At 49.3% G+C, this 22,158-nt stretch overlaps 1 protein-coding gene across 2 annotated transcripts in view; it reads right to left on the bottom strand.

Annotated features, from left to right (window-relative positions):
* SLC8A1 (solute carrier family 8 member A1) overlaps nt 1-22,158 on the bottom strand; it is a 127,186-nt gene that overhangs the window by 10,041 nt on the left and 94,987 nt on the right. The window contains exons 3-6 of one of the 2 annotated variants that reach the window (XM_075413425.1): nt 8,742-8,845; nt 5,664-5,681; nt 3,784-3,914; nt 2,513-2,612 (exon numbers count right to left, since the gene is read on the bottom strand). In XM_075413425.1, coding sequence (XP_075269540.1) covers nt 2,513-2,612; nt 3,784-3,914; nt 5,664-5,681; nt 8,742-8,845 — 353 coding nt within the window. Of the gene's footprint in view, nt 1-2,512; nt 2,613-3,783; nt 3,915-5,663; nt 5,682-8,741; nt 8,846-9,187; nt 9,295-22,158 lie in introns of both variants that reach the window. The other variant, XM_075413424.1, reaches the window with a different exon arrangement.

Genomic DNA, 22,158 nt, shown 5'->3' on the forward strand with positions numbered 1-22,158 from the left:
AATGAAGCCATGACCCACCAAGGAAAAGTCCTGCTCAGCACCCTGTTGGGGTGCAACTTTGCACATGTCGTTTATCTTCAAAGCACCTTTGCAGATCAAAACCAACACAGAAGATAGAGGCAGTGGGAAACTTGATGTCTCTACAATAAGTTGATGGAAAATTATGTGTTGCTTGGCTTTAAAGCTTCAAACTCACTATGGCAGAAACAGTCGCTCATCAGTGGCATGGTGTTATTATTTTGGCAGATACAAATACCCTATTCCTGTGCATTGTCATGGAGGTAAGGAACAGTTTTTTAGCCTGGGAAGCCTATGCTGGCCTATTTTTTTTGCTCGTTGCACAAAGGCTGGTACTGGCAGAATGTACTGTGCTGTGCTCACACTGTAATTTTGCAGCAGGTATTTTAATCCTCTCCCAAGCTGCATAGCAGCCGGACTGCCATGGATTTAAATCTTTATGGAGATGATAAAACAGACTCAAAAATGAACATGAGTGCCACTGCCGTAACACTCCTCCAGATCTGTCTATCATTTTGTTAAGCAGCAATAACGTCTCTCTCTCGAAGAGCTGGCCAGGTCCTGTGAAGGTGACTTGAAATGCAGAGTGAGGTCGGATGGTGACCCAGGGATGCATTCAGGAACAGGCTCACAAACCCCAAGATGTTTTTGCTGTGGAAGAAACTTTATGTGCTGTTGGGCACCGAAGGCAGCTATGGGTGAGAGGCTCCAGCTCAGCCCCACGGGCAGCACAGGATGGCATGGCATGGTGTGGCACAGTCTTGCCTGCACTTGCACTGCCCTTCCACAGACCTGACCTCCTGCTGCTCCATCGCTCAGCCACCCTGCTGACACTGCCCGCTGCTTACTCATAGGGTGCGAAATGGGGTTTTAATGTTTCTTTTCTCAGCTGGGATGTTACATTCTGAAGTGGGAATGCGTGACTTTCACCTGCTCTCCATTGTGGGATGCAGGAAAAATTTCAAACCCACACTCTAGTGTTTGAGGCATTTTAACTTGCTCAGCACAAAGCTTGAGGAGCTAAAGCCTGGCAAAAAAAAAGTAGGTTCAGAGCTCAGAGACAAACTACTGTTCCCCAACTGCAAGGGACAGCTCATGTCCACCAAAATATGCCACATTTATTAAATATTTGCTAATCATCCTGTTAGCACTGATGGTGGCTGTATATTCAAGACATGATGGCAATGGGGCTTTCGTGTAACTGCAGTCTTTACATGTGTCACAGAGACAGGATCAAGTACCAATAACTGACTTTGCTTTAATATGGGATGCAATTAAATAATTGATTCTGGCACAGATTAGTTTAGCCATATTAGCTACAAAACCTGCAGCAAGGATTGTCTCGCATGATATGTTTATGCTCTATCTGAAATAATGGGAGGCTCTTGGCTGGAGGCTCTGACAGTAACTATGCTACGTAAGGAGGGATCACGATTTGAGGAGATAGCTGCTGCACAATGTCCTGTCCTCGTTTTCAGAGGCGGAAGGTAAATAGTACAGCCATCACTTTTAATTACTTTGTGTGCTGGGCAGATGTTACCTTGTATAGCAGAGCTCAAGGTAGGAAATGTGAGTGTTCCTCCATGCATTTCAATGCACAATTAGCCAGATGAGCTCAGATTGCGTTCTCCAGTGATTTAATTTAATTTAAGCTGGTTGATTTTGCCCTAATGCATGCACACATGCAGCCTAGCCTGGGCTGTGAGGTTGTAACATCCAGCTAGTGAGTTATAGTGTCTCCAGCTGTTAAAACCACATCTGGAGGAGATCTTTCTTTCATCTCCCACAGATGTGGGAATGCTAATATATCCTGTACTGGGCGTACAGGTAAATATGGCACTGGTGCCTGTGAGAACAGTACAACAGGGCATTTCTGAGGGAAAGCCAATTCTCCAAGAGACGGCAGATATGATCTGATATGATCTGATATGACCACAGATATCATGCTGCTGCAGCTCTTGGGCTTCTGAGCCATAACCTTCAGCCACAGCTGGCTGGAGCAGCAGGAGTTTCTGAAAGCAGGGGATCAAGCGCAAATTTTGGCCCACAGAGAGGGGGACTCAGTGGCTGTCTTCAGGGTTTGGCACCCCTGCTACCATGTTGTCCTCAGTGCAGCAGTATGGGGAGCACCAAAGACAGGGAGCACTGCTACTTCGTACCAGCATCATTTATGCCACTCTGAATTCAAACACTGTGTTTGCCTCCCAGATCTCTCTCACTGAAATTACTTTTCCCCTCTGCCACATGGTAACAGCCAGGGTGTTTCTCTGCTGGGTGCTACAGACATACTTAATGCAGGAGGTTTCCTACACATCAGACAAGGTGATCTCATGAAAGGGTTTAATCAGCTGTCTTATTTATGCAGATGCTGTAAATAACTCCACCACCTGTTTTGCCTCCTGCTGCTCCACTACGGTCTGTATTACTGGTACAGCCAAGCTGAGACATGAGCAAGGTTGATCATAATTCACCTGGAGCTGTGGTTCAAACTCACCCGCGCTGACAGTAATAGCCTCAATAAACTGCTCCCTCCAGCTGTTTGTGCCAACCACCAGGGCCAGGTTCGTCTTCTTAATGAGCTTGTCCACTGTGTTCTGTGGATGGAGATGCAGAGGAGAGAATTAGGGGCTATCGGGCTGGAGATGCTGGGCTAAAACCCAACGGTGCTAGTGCTTACCGCCATGCACTTATGGAAAAAGCTTAGTAGATTTTAAGCTCAGGTCAAGAGCCCCAGCAGTGAAAGCAAATGTAAGTACTTGCAATTCCCACTCAAAAAAGACCTTTTGAAACCTGGTCATGATGGGATTTTGAACCATCTCAGCGGAGGTTTAACAGCAAATAGTGCTGAGGTGCCACAGCTCCTGTTATTCCCAGTGCCTTGGGAAGAATTGTTACCGGGCTGTTTCAAAGCACTAACTGGCATTTGATCAAGGCCCATTCGCGAAGCTGGGCTCTACCTCTCTGTGCTGTTCAGGAGCTGGAGCTCAGCGCTGGCAGAGAAGGTGCTGCGGCAGCAGCAGATAGGAGATGCTCCTGGGCAGGCAGCCTAAGGGCTGCCCGCACGCTGTGATGCCTCAGACGCACGCTGACAGCTGGCAGCAAAACCATGGGAGGGAGGCAGCCACCGCTGCAACACTGTAAGGGTGGTCTGTTGTTTTTTATACTACAGAAAAATGGAAAAAGGCAACGAAATGGCCAGTGATTGGCTCTTGGTCTGGCACACGCATTCACGGCAGCTTAGCTTCACAGCCATTACTTGCATTTAGGGTATCAGCCCTTTGTGCTGGGAGTCCCGGGCTTGGGGGGGTCACTTAAGACTGTGTGTAAGTAGGACCTGGGTGTAGCACATCACTTTGAGAATGAGGTAATGTTTTAAAGCAGCATGCAGTATTTTGGAGCCCAGTCAGCTCTCAGCTTCACCAGACTGATGTGCTTGTATAATAATAACCACAAACAGTCTGTGAGTGGGACAGGAAGTCTGGGATCATCCCCCAAGGACCGTGGCTGTGGGCTAATGGACAGAGTGAGGAATCAGAGTGCATTTCAACGTACCGCCATCTCACTAGTGTGACCCTCACCCTTTCATCACGCCTTTGCTCAGCCATCTTTCAGCGTCCCTTGGTCCTGCTCTGAGACCTTGTAATGCCAGCAGCTGCCTCGCTTTGCTGCAGTGCCATTAATGTGTGCTTGTCAATGCTGTGCAATGCTGTGCAAATCCAAAAGCTGGGGAGGAAGAAGAAGAGGGGCAGGGGACGCGGACGGTACCTTGAACTCATAGGATTCCTCAATGATGACTTCAAGCTTGGTGTGCTCCCCCAGGACCGGGCGCCCCATCTCGGCGATTCGGCGCTCTTCCTCCTCCTTGCTAGTCAGTGGCTGCTTTTCTTCGCTCTCCTCTGCAAAGCAAAGAGCCCGTCGGTGAGCCAGGCCTGGGTGGTCACTCTCTGGAGTTGGCTTCCTGTCAGAGAGGGAGGCCAGGAAGCCTCCAGGTGGGAGCGTAAGCAACAGAGCAGCTGAGAAGGAGGAGGACATGGAGCAACAGACAAAGTAGTTCTGCTGGAAAATGCTAGCAAGAGGTCTGCAACTTGTCCAACCTTTTCTGAGTCCAGTTCACCCTCAGAGCTAGGGAATAGCTTATCGCCTGGTACCTGCTGCCTCTCCCGCAGGGATGCTGGAGGGGACAGATCATCTCTAAGGCTGCTCCACTTCCCAGCTCTCCAGGTCTGCGTCGGGGCATGGTCAGGACATTTCCATCAGCCTGTTACAACCAGAGATCTGCCTGCAGCCTCTGGTCTGAGATGGGTATGAAATCTTGACTCTGCCTCCTTCTGAGCAGGGCTTTATCTTGGGAATGGCGCTGGCAGCTGGAGAGCATGAAACTCCTGCTGCGATGGTGGGTCTGCAGGAAACAGTGTTGGGCCATACAGGTGTGAGGAGCCGTGCACAGGGCATGGCCTGGCCCCAAACCCTGAGAAAGGAGGCAACGGAGAGACTACAAGTGCAGATGTGCACCTCCACTGGCATCCATGCAGCCTTTGGGCATGGGGACCTCAGGCAGCATGGCTTTTGTTGCTGTCCCTGTGTAGACCCCCCACTGAGCTCCCTTCCAGTCCACCTCAGGGATGAGGAGAATGACATCAGGACTAAACAGGGCTGGATTCACTGGAGACAGGAGTTTAAGTGTCAGTAGTCAAACACCCCAGTCAGTCCATGTTAGACCACCACAGCTCTCAGGCGTCACACTGCGAGTACCTTGGATGGTGACCACGGTGCAAGGAAGAGGATGATCTCTAGCCTGGACCTTCCTGAAGATAGGTTTGCCTATTAAAGCGATCAGCAGGAGATCAGCAGGGGGGACCGTATGCCCCATGCAAACCACTGCCGTGCAGTTAGTAGACTCTACTCCTACTTCACACAGGGTTAGTTTCACTTCCTTGCCAGCTGTCTCTCGTCTGCACAGGTGGCACCATGCTCTGGGAAAGCCCTTCTCCTGCTGCTGGTCAAAGGGACCAGCCCTGCGGCCAGAGCCTTGTTAGTCTGAATTATTGCTTCCAGCCTCCTGAGGGGCGGCTCTGCAACACGTGAGACCTGGGACCTTCTCCCCCTGCAGTGCTCGGCCTAATGACAAGATGCTTGACTGGCTACTGAGGGATGAGCAAGCCCTGCTGCTGGCTTTTGCTGGTGGGACGTGCAGGGGCTGCGTGCCTGCGGCAGCCATGGGGTCCCACAGTCTCCTGCAGTGCTTGGGCACCCTGGCTGCTGCCTGGGGAGCGGGGACAGGCTCCCCTTGCCACGCAGAGCCCGGTGCACACCCCCTGTGTGGGCAGCAGCGAGGGGAAGGCTGGACTAAGTGGAGAAGCCCCCTCTGCTCCAAGACATGGAGGGGGGCTGCCTGTCGCTTCAGGGGTGACAGCTCACCCTCCGCAAGGTGGGGGTTAGGCGTGTGCAGCAGGCAGAGCACTCTGTGAGAGGACACGGTGTTAGCGTGACCGGCCGGGGCAGCGGCACGGCGCCTGCTTACCCTTCCAGAGTTTCCCTCCAGGACAGAACAAAAGCAAAGAGGAAACCAAGAGGAAAGAGCAGGGTGAGCATATGGCCATTAAGAGGAGGGAAGGGGGGGGGGAGGGGAGAGCATAAATCCATACCTGTGATGGTGAAGCCACCTAGATGAAACCAAAAATATGAGAGAGAGGGAGGGAGAGAGAGAGAGAAGAGGATTAGCATTGGCACAGCAACACGGACACCCTGCAGCCTGCAGGGACATGGTAGTCCTTCCCTGCCCCATAGCTGAGGACTGGACATAGGGGGCTGCTCCCTGACATGCACCCCAGGGGTGGTGAGGGGAGACCTAAACACAGGCTTTTCAACCCCTATCTGTAAGCTGCCACCCCACCAGTATCTCATATGTGCTGGAGAGTGGGTAAAAACAGTGTAAGCCTGCCCTGGGGCTGGGGGTGCTTTGGGGAACGAGGGTGGCTTTGGTCTACTCCTTGGCCACCCTATCCTGGGGGTGGCCATCAAGGAAATTTGGAGGCTGGATGGGCTCTAAACTTCCCCAAGACTGGAGGCAAAGTTTGCCCTATCTCTTCAAAAAGGACTGGCCAACTTTCTTGTCCAGCCACAGGCATCCCTAAGTTGCCAGGCAATGCTGTTTCTACCGTGCCAGTGTAAGAGGCTATGGGTTAATTTGCACAGTGCAGTTTTGTAACTTGGGGTGTTGGCGGGTTTACTATGGCTGTAACAACGCCACCTCTGTAAAATGCTCCTTGCCACAGCGGGTTACCGCTGATTAACGTTAGTGACTTTGGGGCTCTATTCCGAGGAAAGATGTGGTATTAGATACCTGAGCTTACTTAAATAGTGCTGATCACCCTAAAAGAGAATGTTGTGAGCAAAGAAAAATGTCAAACAAAATCAACTGTCTTCCAAAAATACGCAGACAAACTGGAAAAATGGAAAAGAAAAATGAATACACGCTTACCAAGCTCATTCAACAACAGGGCTGTGAAGGAGACAGACAGAGACAAACACAGAAGAGAAAAGTAAATGAATAATGAAATCAAAAGGGACATCCACAGAAAGACTCCAGATCCCAGGGCAGAAATTTCAGATCTGTAAAGCTGCAGGACACCATTAGTGTTGAGAGAAAGGCACTAAAAATAAGGGAACAGAAACATTTCATGGGATTGTGGATTTAAAATAAAAACTATTGCAAACATGGGGTGGATATGAGATTAAAAGGCACACTCCAAAAATTCATTTTTCCCCTTTGAAATGTACGTGCAAGATCTTCCATTGGTCTCAGAGGCTGTTCTGCCCCGGGGGAGGACGCAAGACATCCCACGTGTAGCGGCTACTGGCTTTGACCTCCTCCAGCTGCCTAATGGGGAGCAGTATCTCCAGCAGGCAGCTCTGCTTCTGGCGTATAGGACGAGAGAAGAAAAGTCTGTGGCAAGGCTTGGCTCAAGAATCTTGTTGTTCGACATTTTAGGTCTCCAAAACAAAAGAAAAGGCCTCTTCCTTAGTGCACTGGTGGGTCTCTGGCCCCTGAGGCGCGGACCCCACCATGGCTACGTGGCCCAAGGGTGACATTTCAGAGATGCTCTCATCTCGAGGGTGCTGAACACACAGCTCGCCCTGCCTCGCTGCCTCTCATACAAAACCAAGCACAAAAAAATCTGTTAAAAAAAAGTCATTGCATGGCCAAAGCAGCAAATAGCATCCTTTAAAATCTTGACTTGCCTTCCAGCTAGTGAGTTTGCAAAGCTGAGCTTCCCTCGGGTTTCCTCAGTTATCTGTGTGACCAGGAAGATGAGGAGCTTTCTTTCCTTTTCCTTTTATTTTTAATTAAAAATTTCAGCTGGGATCTCTTGAGTTGGTACCGTGATTCCCAAACCTGGGGCCTGGAAAGCATGCTTGCTCTTGCTGGACTCACAAGACTGAGCCCACGCTGGTCCCTGTGAAACTGGGCAAAGCCGGAGCCTCCGAGTTGAGCTGTCCATGTGCCACTTTATCCTGGCAACAATGGCTATGCTCCATAGATGCCATTGGCACCATTTAATGGTACAAATCCCACCTGCAGAGCTTGGGTCATGCCAGCATGTCTGATTTTTTTAGCCCTGCTTCTGCTAGCTAGTCACATAAACCAGCAGGAAATGTGATAGAGGGGACAATGCAGCTGACCAAGACGGCAGCTGCACTGAAGGGGAACGTGGCACCACTGCCGGATGTCTTTTTAGCCTGAAATACAGCAGCATGTCTTCTCTCAGCATGGGGACTGCTGGGGGCCTTCTCTGTCCTGAACAAATAATATATTGCAACCCCATGTCTGCTGAAGGGAAAGCTTATGTCACAGAAATTAAAAAGCAGCTTCAAGGCAGACAGACCAAATGCTGCTGCCAATTTTTTACAAAGGCTTTAATAAGGGTCTGTTGTAGGGCAACTAATTATCTTAAGTAACGCTAAAACTGCTTCTTGCTCAGCCACCAATAGTGTGCGGAATTAACTGTTGCCATTAATTTTCACTTAATTTCCTAGCAGAAAAAAATGCATGGAAAAATAAGTGAACTCTGTCTTTTTGGGTAGGTTTGCAGCTGGTTTAGAAATGTGATGAAAGAGGAAATTGTTTTTATTATTCCTCTGAGAAGCTATTATCCAGTGCAGAGCCATGAGACTTTATTTGAGTATAACCTGATTTCTCCTAGAATGATCGCATCTTATGGTATTACCTACTTGTACCATGATTCTCAGCTATTTTCAGACCCTAGTGCCAGTATAAAAAGGCCAAAATTACTGCTCTGGCCATGCATTTTATTTCAAGCAAAGGATATTTTATCTTCTGATAAAAATGATGCAGCATCGCATTTTACTTCTTGAGACTGAATTTTCTACTCGATTAAATGAAATTGTAGCTGCAACGTGGCAGGGCAGCTCTCTCAAAATGTCTCTAGGGGCTGGTGATGCTCATTGTCCCCTGCCCGGGTGCTCCAGGGCCCTCCTGGGAGTTCGCCTTGCTCCCGGGGGGCCCTCGTGAGCGAGACGGAGTCCTCCCGAAATGAAAGAAGAAAGAAAACAGAGCAAAAAGTTGCAGTCGCCAAGCTTTGAAGGAGGGAGGGCAAAACGGCTGGGAGCCAAAGTGTGAGGAGAAAGGAGTGTGAGAGTAGGGAGACACAGAGAAAGCGGACGGCAGCGTCTCAAGAGCTGGTCTGGTTTTACTCTCACACCTTTCACTCCTCGTCGTAGCCACACCGGGTCCCCAAGCACAAGGAAGAAACTGCACTCTTTCTCATACTCCTCACGGTCAAGTATTCTAAGGGTAATGAATTTCCTGTGGGAACACAAGACAAAGGCAAACACATGGTTGGCATCACACACGCATGCAGTTCACGTCCGCCCGGGTGCCGTGGTGCTGGAGATGGCTGGATGGGGGGAAGCAGCTGCACATCCACCCTGGGGCATATGGGCAAGGGCAGGAGCATTCCCATCACCCAGCTGGGGTTGGACCTTGGTGGGCTGTGGAAAGGCTGAGTTCAGGGGGCATGGGAAATGTCCTCGCTCCTGCCCTTTACCATAGGCATTGGGGATGTGAGCTCAGTGTTGCAGGTGCCAGGCATGAGTGAGCCAGACAGGGACACACAGGCTGGGCTCAGCCCTGGAGAACATCCCCCACCTTTCTTCTCACTCATCTCCACCAGCCGGGGCTCCCCGATCTCTAGGTAGAAGGTCTTGTTTTTCTCATACTCCTCATCATCTATCACCTTGATTGATATCGTTTTGCTGGAACAGAGAAGAAGAAATAGAGATTCAAGAGTAAGGCAGGAAAAGGGAGGAGGCGAGATGGGGAGAGGAGAAGGAGGGTGGAAATGGCAGGAGAACGGGGCTGCAGACAGAAGATAGTGGGTTTGGTAGCAGAGGCTGGAGAGGCAGCACAGCTGAAAGCAAAAGGCAGGAACTGACAGGCCAAGCTTGCCTCAGGATGAGCACGGACCACAGGGTCAGAACACCAGCAGCTCGCAGGGTGCCATCTTCCCTAGCGTGGCCAGAGGCCACGGCTGGACATGATGTAGCCTGGACCAGCCTCCCCCAGAAGTGTCTTGGCCATGGGGGCAGCAAGACATGTCCCTTTCTGAAAATCCAGGGTGCAGAACAGCTCCTTGACAGCTTGCACACACCGCATAGGCTCCTGGGGGCACGAGCACTGGAAACCAGCACAGACCAAGCCCTTGAAAGCACCATGCACTGCTTAAACCAGACCCTGCCCATGAAAGAGCCTCTGTCTTGCCAGGCACAGCAGATCCATGCAGAACATCATGATCAGCTGCTCAGTTTGGGATTTGGAGGCTCCAATTTACAAACTCGAAAGGGATACTGGAGTTAGGACTTTTTCTGTGGCGGTAACACAAGAGGAAGACAGTCTTTCTTGTTAGGGCAGGGTGAATGAAAGCTTCGCTGATGGTGAGAAGTGAGTTTTTTATTTTCCTTTGCAAGCAGTGTACCCTTCCTCAAGCCCCAAAGGTCTGGTTCTCTCCTGTTGGAGAGCTGTGCAGCAAGTCTCTCTTCTCACCTGGCCTGGTGTTGCTGAATTTGCCCCTGGGGCATCAGCAGGGCAGAAGGCAGAAAGCCAAAGGCAGAGCCCCTGTCCAGAGCACATGCCACAAAGGGAGAAAGCCTTGCAGGAGGCTGTGGCCACCATCAGAGAGATTTGCTCCTTGGGGCACCCAACAGAGTGGAAATTGAGTGAACTAATCACTTGACAAGGGGCAAAAAACTAGAACGGAAGAAATTTTCCAGCTCTTTTCAGGGACTCGTGTACGTAGCCCAGGAACACCCAGCTGAAAGCTGCTCACCAGAAGGTGAATAAACCCCTGGGATAAAAGGGGCTGGTGCATGGTGGGAGATTACTGTGGTCTTTCCTACAGTGCAAAGCCCTTCCAAAGCCAAGATGGGGGGCAGAAATCCAGCAGCCCCTGCTCCCGCTCGGACTGCCCTGCTCATGGTCAAGCGCACGTGGCATTGCTGTTGGGACGGGACCTCCTCCTGGCTCTGACCTTTTCCCAAACAAGAAATAAGAAAGCAAAGACAAGAAGAAATAAAAAGGCAATGCAGTGACTGTCTGCAGCCCTCTGCTTGCTGCTGACCTCCTGGCTGGGTTTGCTTTTTCCCCACACTTGATGGCATTGCTCTCCTGTGAATGCTCTTGCTCAAACAAGCTTCCCTGTTGCTCTTCCCCTGCCCAAGCCTCCCTGTTCCGTCCTTCAAAGAAATGCCTCTCATCCCATCCCGGGCTCCTCTATGCTTTCCACGGGCAGCCAGCACAAGTCGGAGCAGTCCCAAGGCTGCTCTAATATACGATCAAGGAGGATCTGCTGTTCCTGGTAGGTCCTAGCACTGAAAAACCATGAACATGGAAGCAAGCCACGCTCTAGGGGAGTGAAATTCAGGCCACTCTGCTGCAATTCTGGCTTTCTCCCCTCCTTACTGCCACCCAGAGCCCCTCTGTTAAGACGACAAGTATTTGGCAGCAGAGTCGACATTTTATTCTCATTCAGAGCAAACACTGCCAAGCACTTGGAGGAACAGCCAGGATGATTTCTTTTGCTGTTTGCTATGAGTCACAAGTGTATTAAGTTTGCCCTTCATGCTTATAATGAAACCATTTACTCAAGAGCAAGCGATGGCTGTGAAAAGTGTAACAATGCAGCACAGCTCAGTGTAATTGTATTTTATAATGAATATCTGTAATAATTTGTTCTGTTTATAATTATTGCTGCAATAGGTTTGTACACAGGAAAAATGGTTACCAAGCACGCAGTTGATCTTGCTTTGCATTGATGAGTTAGGGGAAATTATCGTGTATTAAAAAACTAATGAAGGATGCAAAAATGCTCTCAGCCAAGCTATCAAAGAGGACCTGACAGAATTAACAGAATGGCATAATTTCAAAAACATTACTAACAAAATCAATAATTTCCCTGACAAATCCCATTAAAATGTACACTGCACCCTGCCCCCATGTATGAAAAAACCCCTTTCTCAGGAAAGTTAATTAAAAAAGCTGCATTCATCAATTCTGAGGGCAGCAGAGGTATCAAGACGTAAACTTCCTATGGATGTGCTCTGGCTTGCCATGCACGGCATTGCTCAAAGCCCCACAGAATGAATCTCTCTTACAAAAAGAAACATGGATGCCAATTAAAAAAGCTGTTTCTGATGCTTAGACCCACCACCAATAGCACTTGCTTGAATAACGTGGCCTCGGGGCTTGAAGTGCCGCTGCCAGCAGGTGCTGTGGTGATGCAGTTATCCAAGTGATCTTTCTAGGGTGCGAGCAAATGCTCTGTGCTGGGTAGACATGTGCACTGCTGCTGTTTCTGCTGTACAAGGCTGTTGGGGAAAAGGGTGGGAGGAACAAATGGCAAGTCTGCTCTTTGGATGAATCTTCAATCAGCAAGAATTGCTGAGGCAAATTTGTCCCGAGGATGAGACTGCAAACTTGGAGAAAAGGAATTCCTCCTAATGGTGTTCGCCATCACATCTGTTTGAGAAACAGCAAGTATGTGAAAATAACACAGGCTATTCTTAGAGCATGCCTGATCTCCATCACATTGCTTTTTGCTTGCTTCAAAGCCCCTCTGCATGTGGCCGTGTGGCAGGGATTGATCAGTGGAGAAGGAGGAGGATCAGGCAACTGCACAACTTATCCAGCAGTAAGGACTGCTTTCTGCTGTGATCTGGGATGTGCACTGATGACACCCTGCTCGTGCTGGACCGTCTGACATGGTCTCTGCTTCTCACTCCTCTCCCAGGCAGACATTTGCTGGATAGCGTGGGCTGTGACAATGTGAGCAGTGCCAAGCTAGTGTGGGACTAGATTCATGCGAATCTGGGGTCAGTCTAGATGGTGTTTCCAAGCTGTCCCTCAAATCCTCACAGAAGTCTAGAATGAGCTTTGGTTTGGGGATGAAAGTGGTGTTTCTGCCATCATCTAATGCCTCCAGGAGCTGGGTATTTAAGCCAAACACTCAAGATCCCATGAGTGTGCAACATGACAGCTCTTGAAAAAGCTGGAATGTTTTTTTCTTGCCTTGTCCCTTGGTTACACTGCAGGTGGGAAAGAGCAATTTCTGGAGCATCTAAAACCAACAGCTTCAGGTGCATGGGGCTAGAGGTCCCTCTGCCGAGCCAGGCTGTGTGTTGGCCTAAATCACCAGGCTTGGCACACCTCCTGCCTTCCACCCTGCCTGCTGCAGGGAGCCCCAGTGACACCATGGGGCAAGTCTGCACAAAACCACTGCTGCTGCTGGGGTTTTCCTTCTGCTGGGGTTGAATCCATTTCACCTGAGCTAAAGAGCCCTGCTCTGGCGTGAAGGTTGAGGGTGTCCATGGCAGATCCAGCTGTCTGCATTTTTCTACCAGAAATTGCTTTTCCCTGAGTCTGTAGCCAAGGCAATTGCTGAGGGAATGAGTTTCACCTCATTTCCATGTACTGGAAATCAAAGAATAAAAAAAATTTTGCAGAATTGCAGCTCCAGCTCTTCTGTTGCTGACACCGAGCAGCAACAAGAGAAGGGTGGTATCTTCATGAACATAGCATACAAATCTTTGCCCTTGCTCCAAGCCCAATGATCTCCATCAGGATTTAATTTTTGTTTCAAAATGTGCTATTTCATTCAAACTGTAAAGGTCTTTTAACTGAGCATTCATACACAGCCCCTAGTTACAATAGCCCATGGAAAAGTCCTCTTGGCCTATGATGCTGTAAATATGGTGCACCAAGGGAAGAACTGCTATACCTGATTGGACCCAATGGCCATCCAGCACAGCCTCTTCTTCTGACAACAGCGAAGAGCACCTTGGAATAGGAGGATATAAGACCAGGAAGGGCGTGTAGGCAGTACTTCCAACTGATGCACTCCCAGACCCCAAATATTTGTGTCTCAGGGGGTTCCTAGCCAAACCAGGTTTCTATGTATTTAGCTATGCTCTGCAGATTTCTCCCATCTCCCTTTGAGCTTGGATAAGCTTTTGGCATTTGCAGTATCCCATGTGCTAGTGAGAGCAATGTGATTGCTAATGCCAGCTCAGTGTCATGGACAGCAAATAGCTGCTCTTAGGAAGTGATGTGTACGTGGTGCAATCATGCCAGCCCACCTGCATTTTCTGGGCACATCTCTGGAACAGTGAAGAGAGAGCACCCACATGCCTGCCTGCAAGTGACCCCAGCAGGGCACATGACACTAGCAGGACAGGGCTGAATGTCCCCTGTCAAAGGACAAGCAAACTGGCTTTGTACAATGGCAGGGCAAGAAGAGAGTTAACGTCTAGAGAAAAATGCCAGCTGGGCAAGGCACCCTGTGAGCAATCTCATGCATGTGCAGGGGCAGGTACATATGTAGTAGACTGTAGTACAGTCTAGCACAGGGTGACAGGAGCAGAACAAAGACCAATGGGGGAATATTTCTCTACAAGTATTTTTTTTGTCCAAGGCCACATGAGAAGACTGGCACAGCACTGGGCAGAGGTGTAAGGAGCTGGGACTCCCAGGTCTCCTATCTCCACTAGCCTTTTCTCTCTTGTGGGATCAGCTGGCACCAGGAATGACTGGTGACAACTGACATGGGCTGCACAGCCCAATGCCTACTGAAACCGTGATCGCACACACTAGTCTCGGCACTGCAAACAAAAGGACAGGGAAATGGTCCCTCTATCCTCCTCCCACCTCTGGAGCCAAAATTAATCTGGCTGCTCTTATATTCTTGCTTGCCCTCCACTTCTTTTTCCAAGGCTTGCTGAATCAATCTTTGTAAGACCGCAGGGCTGTGTTGTCATTTCTATGGCTGCATAAACCAACTGCTCCCCTGGCCTCAGGATGCATTGAGTTTAAATGACAACATATGGCTCAAATACACAACGCTGGCCTGCTCCAGAGCATCACTATCAGGAAAATCCTGGAAAAGGATCCAGCTTGCTTTTCCTTGGCCTTGTGGAGACACAAGACACGGGAGGTGGTTTGCAGACACAGGAGGACGGAGAGCGGTTTCTGCATGAATAGCTGGGAGATGACAGGCACAGATGATGCTCAGTACCTCAGAAAACACTTTTCAGGAGTGGTGATTGCCAGGTAGGATGATTTCACATGCTAGACTGAATGCCGCTTGACTCTGTTCTTAGGAAGACCGTATTGGTCAGGATTTTACAGACCAGAAATGCATTTCTGGGGAATGCTCAATGTTCGCTCTGATCTGGCTGTGAATTTGTCACTCTGGCTAATGCAATTCTTCATTCGTCTGCCATTGCTGCATTTTCCAAGAGGCCAGCTGGGCAAAGACACACGGCACTCTCTTGATCTGCCCCAAAAGAAGATCTGAGCCCTTGGTCATGCTTCAATGTTTTGCTGTCCCAGGAAAGCTGAAGGTGTGGCCTCCACCTTCCTGTGGCTCTGGATGTGGTAAGGACACAGCAGTGCTTTGCTGTTCTTTCCCAATTCCATTGCCATGCACGTCTAGTGATGGTGATCCACAGTCCCTAAAGCTCCCAAAGTGCCTGCTGGAGGCAGGATCACTGGGGGATCAAGCAGGAGAGACTCCATCTAGATCAGTATCCGGATCTCCGAGGACAGCATGCACAAACAGGGCAATACAAGTGACAACAACTAGGAGGGAAAAGACATTTGATGTGTATTTGATCAAAAACAGTCCCAGCAGCAATTGCTTAAGGCACCTGGGAAAGCTGACAGAGCAGAAGTAACTTCTCCCCTGGCTTTGCACAACCCCGCCCATGTCAGCTAAAATCTGCCATTAGTCCCTAAAAATTCGGCCCACGCTGCAAGCAAAGGATTGACTCTCCAGGGCTCAGCCCAGCCTAACATCCTTGCTCAGTATAAAATCCTGCAAATCCCATTTCTAAGCCTGCAGGTTTCAGAGCCAAAATCTGGCACTTGTCCTCATTCTGCCTTTCTGGGATTTTCTCCTCGTGCCTGGCTGTTCAGTCAGGTCTGCGGGTATTGCAGGGAGGTAATGAAGGGGACAGAAACTCAGCTCCGATGTTTCATCGTGCTCCATCAACAAGATTTGCCCCTGTTCACAGGGAGCTGGGTGATGGGGTGGCATGTTGCAGGGAAGAGACATGTGCTGAGCTGAGAAGGGGTCAAAACTGGATTTGAAACCCCCACTGGAAAACAAGTATGGTGAAGAATAAAATCACGAAGGGGTTTGGGTGGGAGAGGACCTCTGGGTCAAACCCCCATCCCTCTCCCTGGTACTCCTCGCACACATTTTTCTCAAGGAAAGCATCTGGAAACTCATACAAGTGCTTCTTGCTTCTTTACACACTCAAACATGCATGCAGCTTCTCTTTACAGCCTGGTCCCCCCTTAAGACCATAATTGCTCTAATCTTTCAGATTAATGTGAGTTGCTCTTCCCTGTGTGCACCTGGCATAGTTGCCATGACAATGCTCCTCAAACAAGAGACATCACTCTTATTGAAATGGCTTTGGCACTCCCCAAAATGAATTTCAACGAGCAACTGCCAGCAGAGAGGACATTTCTGCAGCCCTGTAAATCAGTTAGCAAACTTTGCTGAGTTAAAGCTGACTAAACAAAACAGTGGGGACCATGTGAAATAATAGGTCCATGTCTAATAGCATGGCTTCAGCATCAGGAATCGGGATTCAAGGAAGTCCAAAACACATCTGCTGGGCATCAGCTGCTCCAGAGCCGCCGCTGCAAAAAGATTTTGTATCAATCGTAGCAGTGCTTCCCTCCCAGGGAAGGCACATTTCAAATTCCGCTTGCCTGGATTTCAGGGCAAGGGAGAATTTCACTTGTTGCTTGGGAAGACACTGGACAAGGGGGTCTCGATTGTGCCTTGCCACCCTGCCAAGTCTGCTGACAGGTAGCTATGCTGCTGGAAAAGCAGCTATACACAGGAAAAGAAGGAGAGGATGAGCGGATGCTCAGCGAAAGCAGAGGGTGTGCCACAGAAATTCAAAGGGCAAATATTAACATCAAATGTGCAGGTTTCCTTTCAGGAGCAGTATCCAGCTTCATTTTAACTCTGTGCTCAGTCAGGGATGCATCTGACTCCTGTTATTTGCTGGCTGGCCCCAAAGATCAGCGACATCTTTTCAAGACACGCCCTCCAAAACTCTTGGAGCGGTGACCCAAATGCAGGATCAAGGCCTCCTGATGGTGTTGCAGAAATAAGCGCTTCACCATCACTGTGTTCATCATCCTTTGCATAGCGATGCAAGCGGCTGGCTTCAAGACTTGGAAACTACCTGTGACTGAACCATTCTGTGCCGCACTGCTCACACCAGCATGCCCTGCTGCTCTCAACAGCTTCTGCGCCAACTTAGGAATATAACGTGTGCATGCACACACACACATGCATACAAGTTGCAGTCAAGCTGCTGAAGAAAATGACGTCTGCCTCAACACGCGGTGTGTGCAGATGCGACCTGTATTTGCAAGCGCAGCACACAGCAAGCATCCTACCTGCTCTCCCTGCTGGGGCCCGGCTGATGCTAAAGGACTCCTAAGCTACAGAAAAGCCTTTCGATCATTTATGAGCTTGTTGCTAAGTGTCACACTGAACTTTTATTAGAAGAAGTCGTAAGTAATCTCTTGTCAAGGGAGGTTCAAGTGCAATGCTCACATGTTAGCAATTTAAATTACTGGCTGCAGAGTTCACTCCTGGTCCAGACTCCCTTTGGCAAGTCACCCATGCTGGACCTGTATCGGGGGTTACCTGACTGTATGAAAGAGATGAAGCCTCTGCGTACCAGCGTACAAAATGCTGTCGTTATACAGGTGTGAAGCATCAGCGATGCTCGTTTCTGAAGACCATGACCCCAGATGTGTGCTACAGCCCAGCGCCATGCAATGCTGTCGCTATGCCACAAGGCAAGCCCTGCGAGGGAGGCGTTGCAGAGCTACCCAGGGATAAGGCCAGCAAACTCAGAATGGGCCCGTGCAGCACTCCTCAGGCACCCCCAGGGAGGGGCTGCTGCTGCGGCAATGCTGCCTTAAACTGTGACAATGTTTGGAGCATTAAATCAACAAATGACCCCAAAATCTCAGCTCTACGTTCTGCACTAAAGGTGTTGCTTGGTGTTTTTCACACTGCTGCTTCCAACCTTTGGGGAGGGCTCTGGCCAAGAAAGAGCGTGTGCTGGGGTTAAGCGCCAGCAGCGGGGATCCTCTCTGCCCCAAACCCAGCAAGACATTACAAGAAGAGGACAAACATGGCCCCAGGGCCTGGCTCCGAACACAGTAGAACAATGAGGAAAGCTGGTCTTCCTCTGAAATCTGTCTCTGGACACCACTTGTTTTTAGAAAGCGGGGGTAAGGGCAGGAGCTGATTTTACCTCCCCTGGCTGGAAACGCAGCCAAGCCTTCAGACAGTTTGGGAGTTGTTTTAATTTTATTTTTTTCTTCCTTTCCAACAAGTTGCCTCTTCAGAGGGCAGAGGCAAAAAGTGTGCCAGCTGAGAGCTGAGATGGGATTTTTTCCCTGCCTTTTCAAACACCTCTGGGTCTTTAGGAGCTGCTGGTGATTAATGCCCCTCCTCTTACAAAGACCTTTCTGACACTGCCCCAAGAAGACCAGAGGGCCCTAATGTCCTTGGGCTGCTACGTCCTGGCAGAGGCAAGCTCTAGAAAATGTGCGGGGCTGTGGTACCTGGGTGGAGGGTGCTGCCGCAGCAAGGAGCCATTCCCTGTCCCCGATGAAGGGTTTTGCCACTCTGTTGGCTGCAGCATCCTGAGAAGGGCCACTCCAGTGTGGTTTCCCTGCTGCTGGACACACTCGAGGTCAGGAGCACACGGGCAATTTCAAAAGCCACCTTTCACACCGTGTGACTGACATGCTGTCTGTTTACTGCCAGATAAACGAAACTGTGAAATATAGCCCTCTCAGCTGAAACTCTGTGTATAAAAACCCTTTGAAAGAGACACCAAGTCTCCCCAGTGATACATGGTGTTAAAGCCTGTGGTCGGAGCACAAAAGCTAACATTTTATTTGCTAAGGATCCCTCCCAGTGCTGACACAGGCAGGAAAGCAACCCTATGAGGAGGGTGAAAAAATTCTGCTTCTGTCTCTCGTTACCAAGGAGATTGTTTAAACAAGGCTAAAATAAGAGGAATCGAATGGCCAAGAGAAACGTGAGCATGGAAGAGCACTCGAATGCTTTGTCACAGCTTGCTGCCTTACAAACTGGGCAGAGTCCCTGCAAAGGGCTCGAGCTTGGCCAGCAGATCTTCCCCTCTTCCGGGGGAAAATAGTCCATGCTTCAGTTTACATGCACCTGGCTGAAAATGGCAAGGAGCATTTAAAAATTGCAATACAGAAAAGTCCCTGCCGTGTGTCAGCCTCATTCATGCCAATCACGGCAGCAGGACATAGCATTTGGTGCCCTTCGCCTAGACGTGTCTTTGTGTGTTCAGGCCATCAGAGGAGACCTCCCTGTGGCAGCAAAATAAATCCGGCTATACGTGGAGCTGAAAATGACTCCCCTTTGTGGCCAGCTTACCAGCTCCAGTCCCTGTCTATAAGCTTGGAGGACTGGTGGATGTATAGAATGCCAGATGGAAAATCCTACTGCAGAGCCCCATGGACGCACGCGTGCTGTATTTGCTCTTATAACAAAGGTGAGAAGCCAAACCCCACCAGACTGCAAAGATAGGGCTCTCTCAAGCCTCACAGGTTACAAACTGCACATCAGGGGCTGCACAGGGGCTGCCCGAGGTCCAGCTGCACGTTGCTGTCATGCTGGAAACTCCCGATGTTATATGGAAGTGGCAATTCCCACACACATCCCAGAGCCTGGGAGCTGGCTTCCATCCCTCTGCAATCCTCAGTTCAGATGAGTGGGAAAAGTTCCCAGATGCCCTTTCTCCAGCTGGTCCTCATATCTTATACATGCTCATCCAGATCCCTGGTACCTTCAGGGCTTTCAGTTAACGGCAGAGCATGCCAAAGCGCCTTGTCATTAAACTTGCCCATGACTTTTCACTGTTTTAGAGGCTGTTTCGGTTGCTTGATACGTTTCCAGACTTTAGCCATTCAAACTGAAACTTTCCATGTGAAGTGGCCACTGCTGAGAGTTACAAAAAGCCCCACCATCTTCACCACTGAAGACTCAGTTTGAAGGAAAAAAATACGCTGCTTTGCCCATGCAAACATTTTTCTTCCCAAACACCGTATCGAGTAATTCTCTTTTCTGTATGCTTTGCTGCAGAGAATGAAACTTCGCAGAAGGATCTCTCCAGTGCTTAGGATGTGCCAATCCCATAAAAATTTGCTTAAGTTAGACGAAGTTCTAAGACTCTAAAAACTTGAAAAATGCGTAGGCTTCTTTGAACGGCAGCTCAAAGTCTTGGAAGATTTCATCTGCTCTGGAAATGCTCCGTCCTCTCCCAGTGCCAAGCCTGCCTGTTCACAGGCTGTGCCCCCAGCAAGGCTTTCCCTGTGCCTGGGAGCTGCTGGGGAGCTGGGAGCTCTGGCCGTGACAGGGAAGCTGGCTGGCTTGGGTGCTTGTGGCAGGGGCAGCTGCAGGGCCTGGGGAAATCCCACTTCTGTGCCTCCCTCTTCCTCCTTACTGTTGGCCTCTGAGCCATGAATGTCTCCAGGCACATGGACTCCTACTTGCTGCGAGGACGACAGGCTCTCCGCAGCAATTTTGGTACCTCTCCTCATCAGCTTGTGCTAGGTAAGCAATGATCCTTGCTGGGACACCTACACCTGCACCCTCGTGCTCAGCCTAGGATCTATGGAGGATGATTCTCCTTTTTCGTCTGTCCTAATCCTGAGCTCAACTTAGCCAGGGCTGCTGGGGAAAACCAGAGGCGCATGGCTGGAGTTTAATTCTAGGTCAAAGTTCTTGGCTTGGTAGGACCATGCTCCAACCTGCTCATTGTGTTGACTGGCTGCAGATGGAGTGATGCTACAGAAAAAACCTGATGACCCTGGGAAGGGCAATTTAAAACCAGAAGACTTAGAAGCATTTAAAGCACAAAGAGGTAGAAACACACCTCAGTGTTGTGCTTGGGAGTTTCTCTCTAGCCTGCGCCTGGTGGGAACAACAGGGATGGTTTAGGATCTGTTGGGTGGAAGGAGAGCAGAAGGGAGGCCAAGGGAACAAGGGCTGCCCAAAGCCTGGGAGGGGAAGAAACAGAGAGAGAAACAAAGCTAGGATTAATTGCCTTTGGCTCCAGAAGCCCATGCTGGTGCTGGTAACTACAGGGTTAAGAAAACAAGTGCTTTTAAGAAGTGTTCCAAAGACACTGTCTGTCAGGATTCAAGGAAACTGTAGCAAAGTGTAGTAAGAGGAAACAAATTGACCAAAACAACCAGTCAGGAAATAAAGGCTGCCGCTTGTATTCTGCCCCTTTTCCTCTCTGAAACTCATTAGCTTTTTCTTCAAGCATGGATAGGTGCTGTTGTGGGGATATTACTGCTTTTGAAGAAGAGAATGAATCTCAGCTGGAGACTCCGTTCAAAGAGCCTGTTTCAAACAGGCTGAGGTGTCCTTACAAATGCTCCATGATTCAGCCCTGACTGCTGTCATTCATCATGCCAATTCACACCATCTCATCATGATATCTATTTTTTGATTGAATGTGAGGATGTTGAACTGACCATGAGCATATTTGTTTATTACAGCCAGGTAGGGATCCTCTAGTAGCCACACACGGTTGCTGTTCTATTTTCTCACCAGAGCTCACATTTTTAAAGCTATTTAGGTGTTTAAGTTTAATTAAAACCCTAACCATGATAGCTGTAGCAGGGCTTAAGCTTGGTCAGGGTTTCTGGCCATGTACCTGCAGTCTACAGCCTGAGCCTGACTGGCCAGAAGCTGCAAGAAGAACACCCGTGGCTGCACAGACCCAAAGACTGAGCTGATGGTACCACCGTGTACAGCAATATGTGTGTGGATCCGACCCAAATCTGGACAGAAGGGCCATGAGGCCACACAATAAAGTCAAATTTGCCCCCCTGCATTTTTCAGCATGTTTTGACTGGATTTCGAAATGAATTGGGAAAATCTAGACAGCAAGCAGTGAGTGAGCCTACGGAGGTGAGTCTCAGCTCAATGGGCACGGGGCGCGGGTATTTGGCCAAGCCAAGGTGCCCTGGTGCAGCTGCTGCAACCTTGGACTTGGAAGCCATCTGCAGAGGCAAACATTTGTTTACAGTTGCTGTTTCCCCAGAGGAACCTTTGCAGAGCACATTAGCAAAAGTCTCTAATTTTATTGGCACTACTCAGAGAAGATGTCAGGGCATGGACAAATTAAAAAAAAAAAACCTTAGGAATTTGGAATGGTGCTGCATGCATTTGCTGAGAGAGATTTTTTAATTTGCTGCCTCCTTTTCTGAGAGCTACACAATGTATCAAAGAACATGCATTTTTTTTTAAAAAAAGAAACCTCTAGTAATGGTCTTTATTGTTTTCCAATTCATAGCTGCCAGAGAGCCTGGAGGATTATTCTGCACAGAGCTATAAATGATGTCTCATATTAACGACTGCTTTCACTAATCTTTGGAGGAAAATTCCAGAGTGACTTGTGAAGATGAGATTTCCATTTCTACACCTCAAATAAACAGCTTCATGTCAAAATCCTAGCAGATAGGCAGAAAAG

This window comes from Opisthocomus hoazin, chromosome 2, assembly GCF_030867145.1.
Source record: "Opisthocomus hoazin isolate bOpiHoa1 chromosome 2, bOpiHoa1.hap1, whole genome shotgun sequence".
Lineage (NCBI taxonomy): Eukaryota > Metazoa > Chordata > Aves > Opisthocomiformes > Opisthocomidae > Opisthocomus > Opisthocomus hoazin.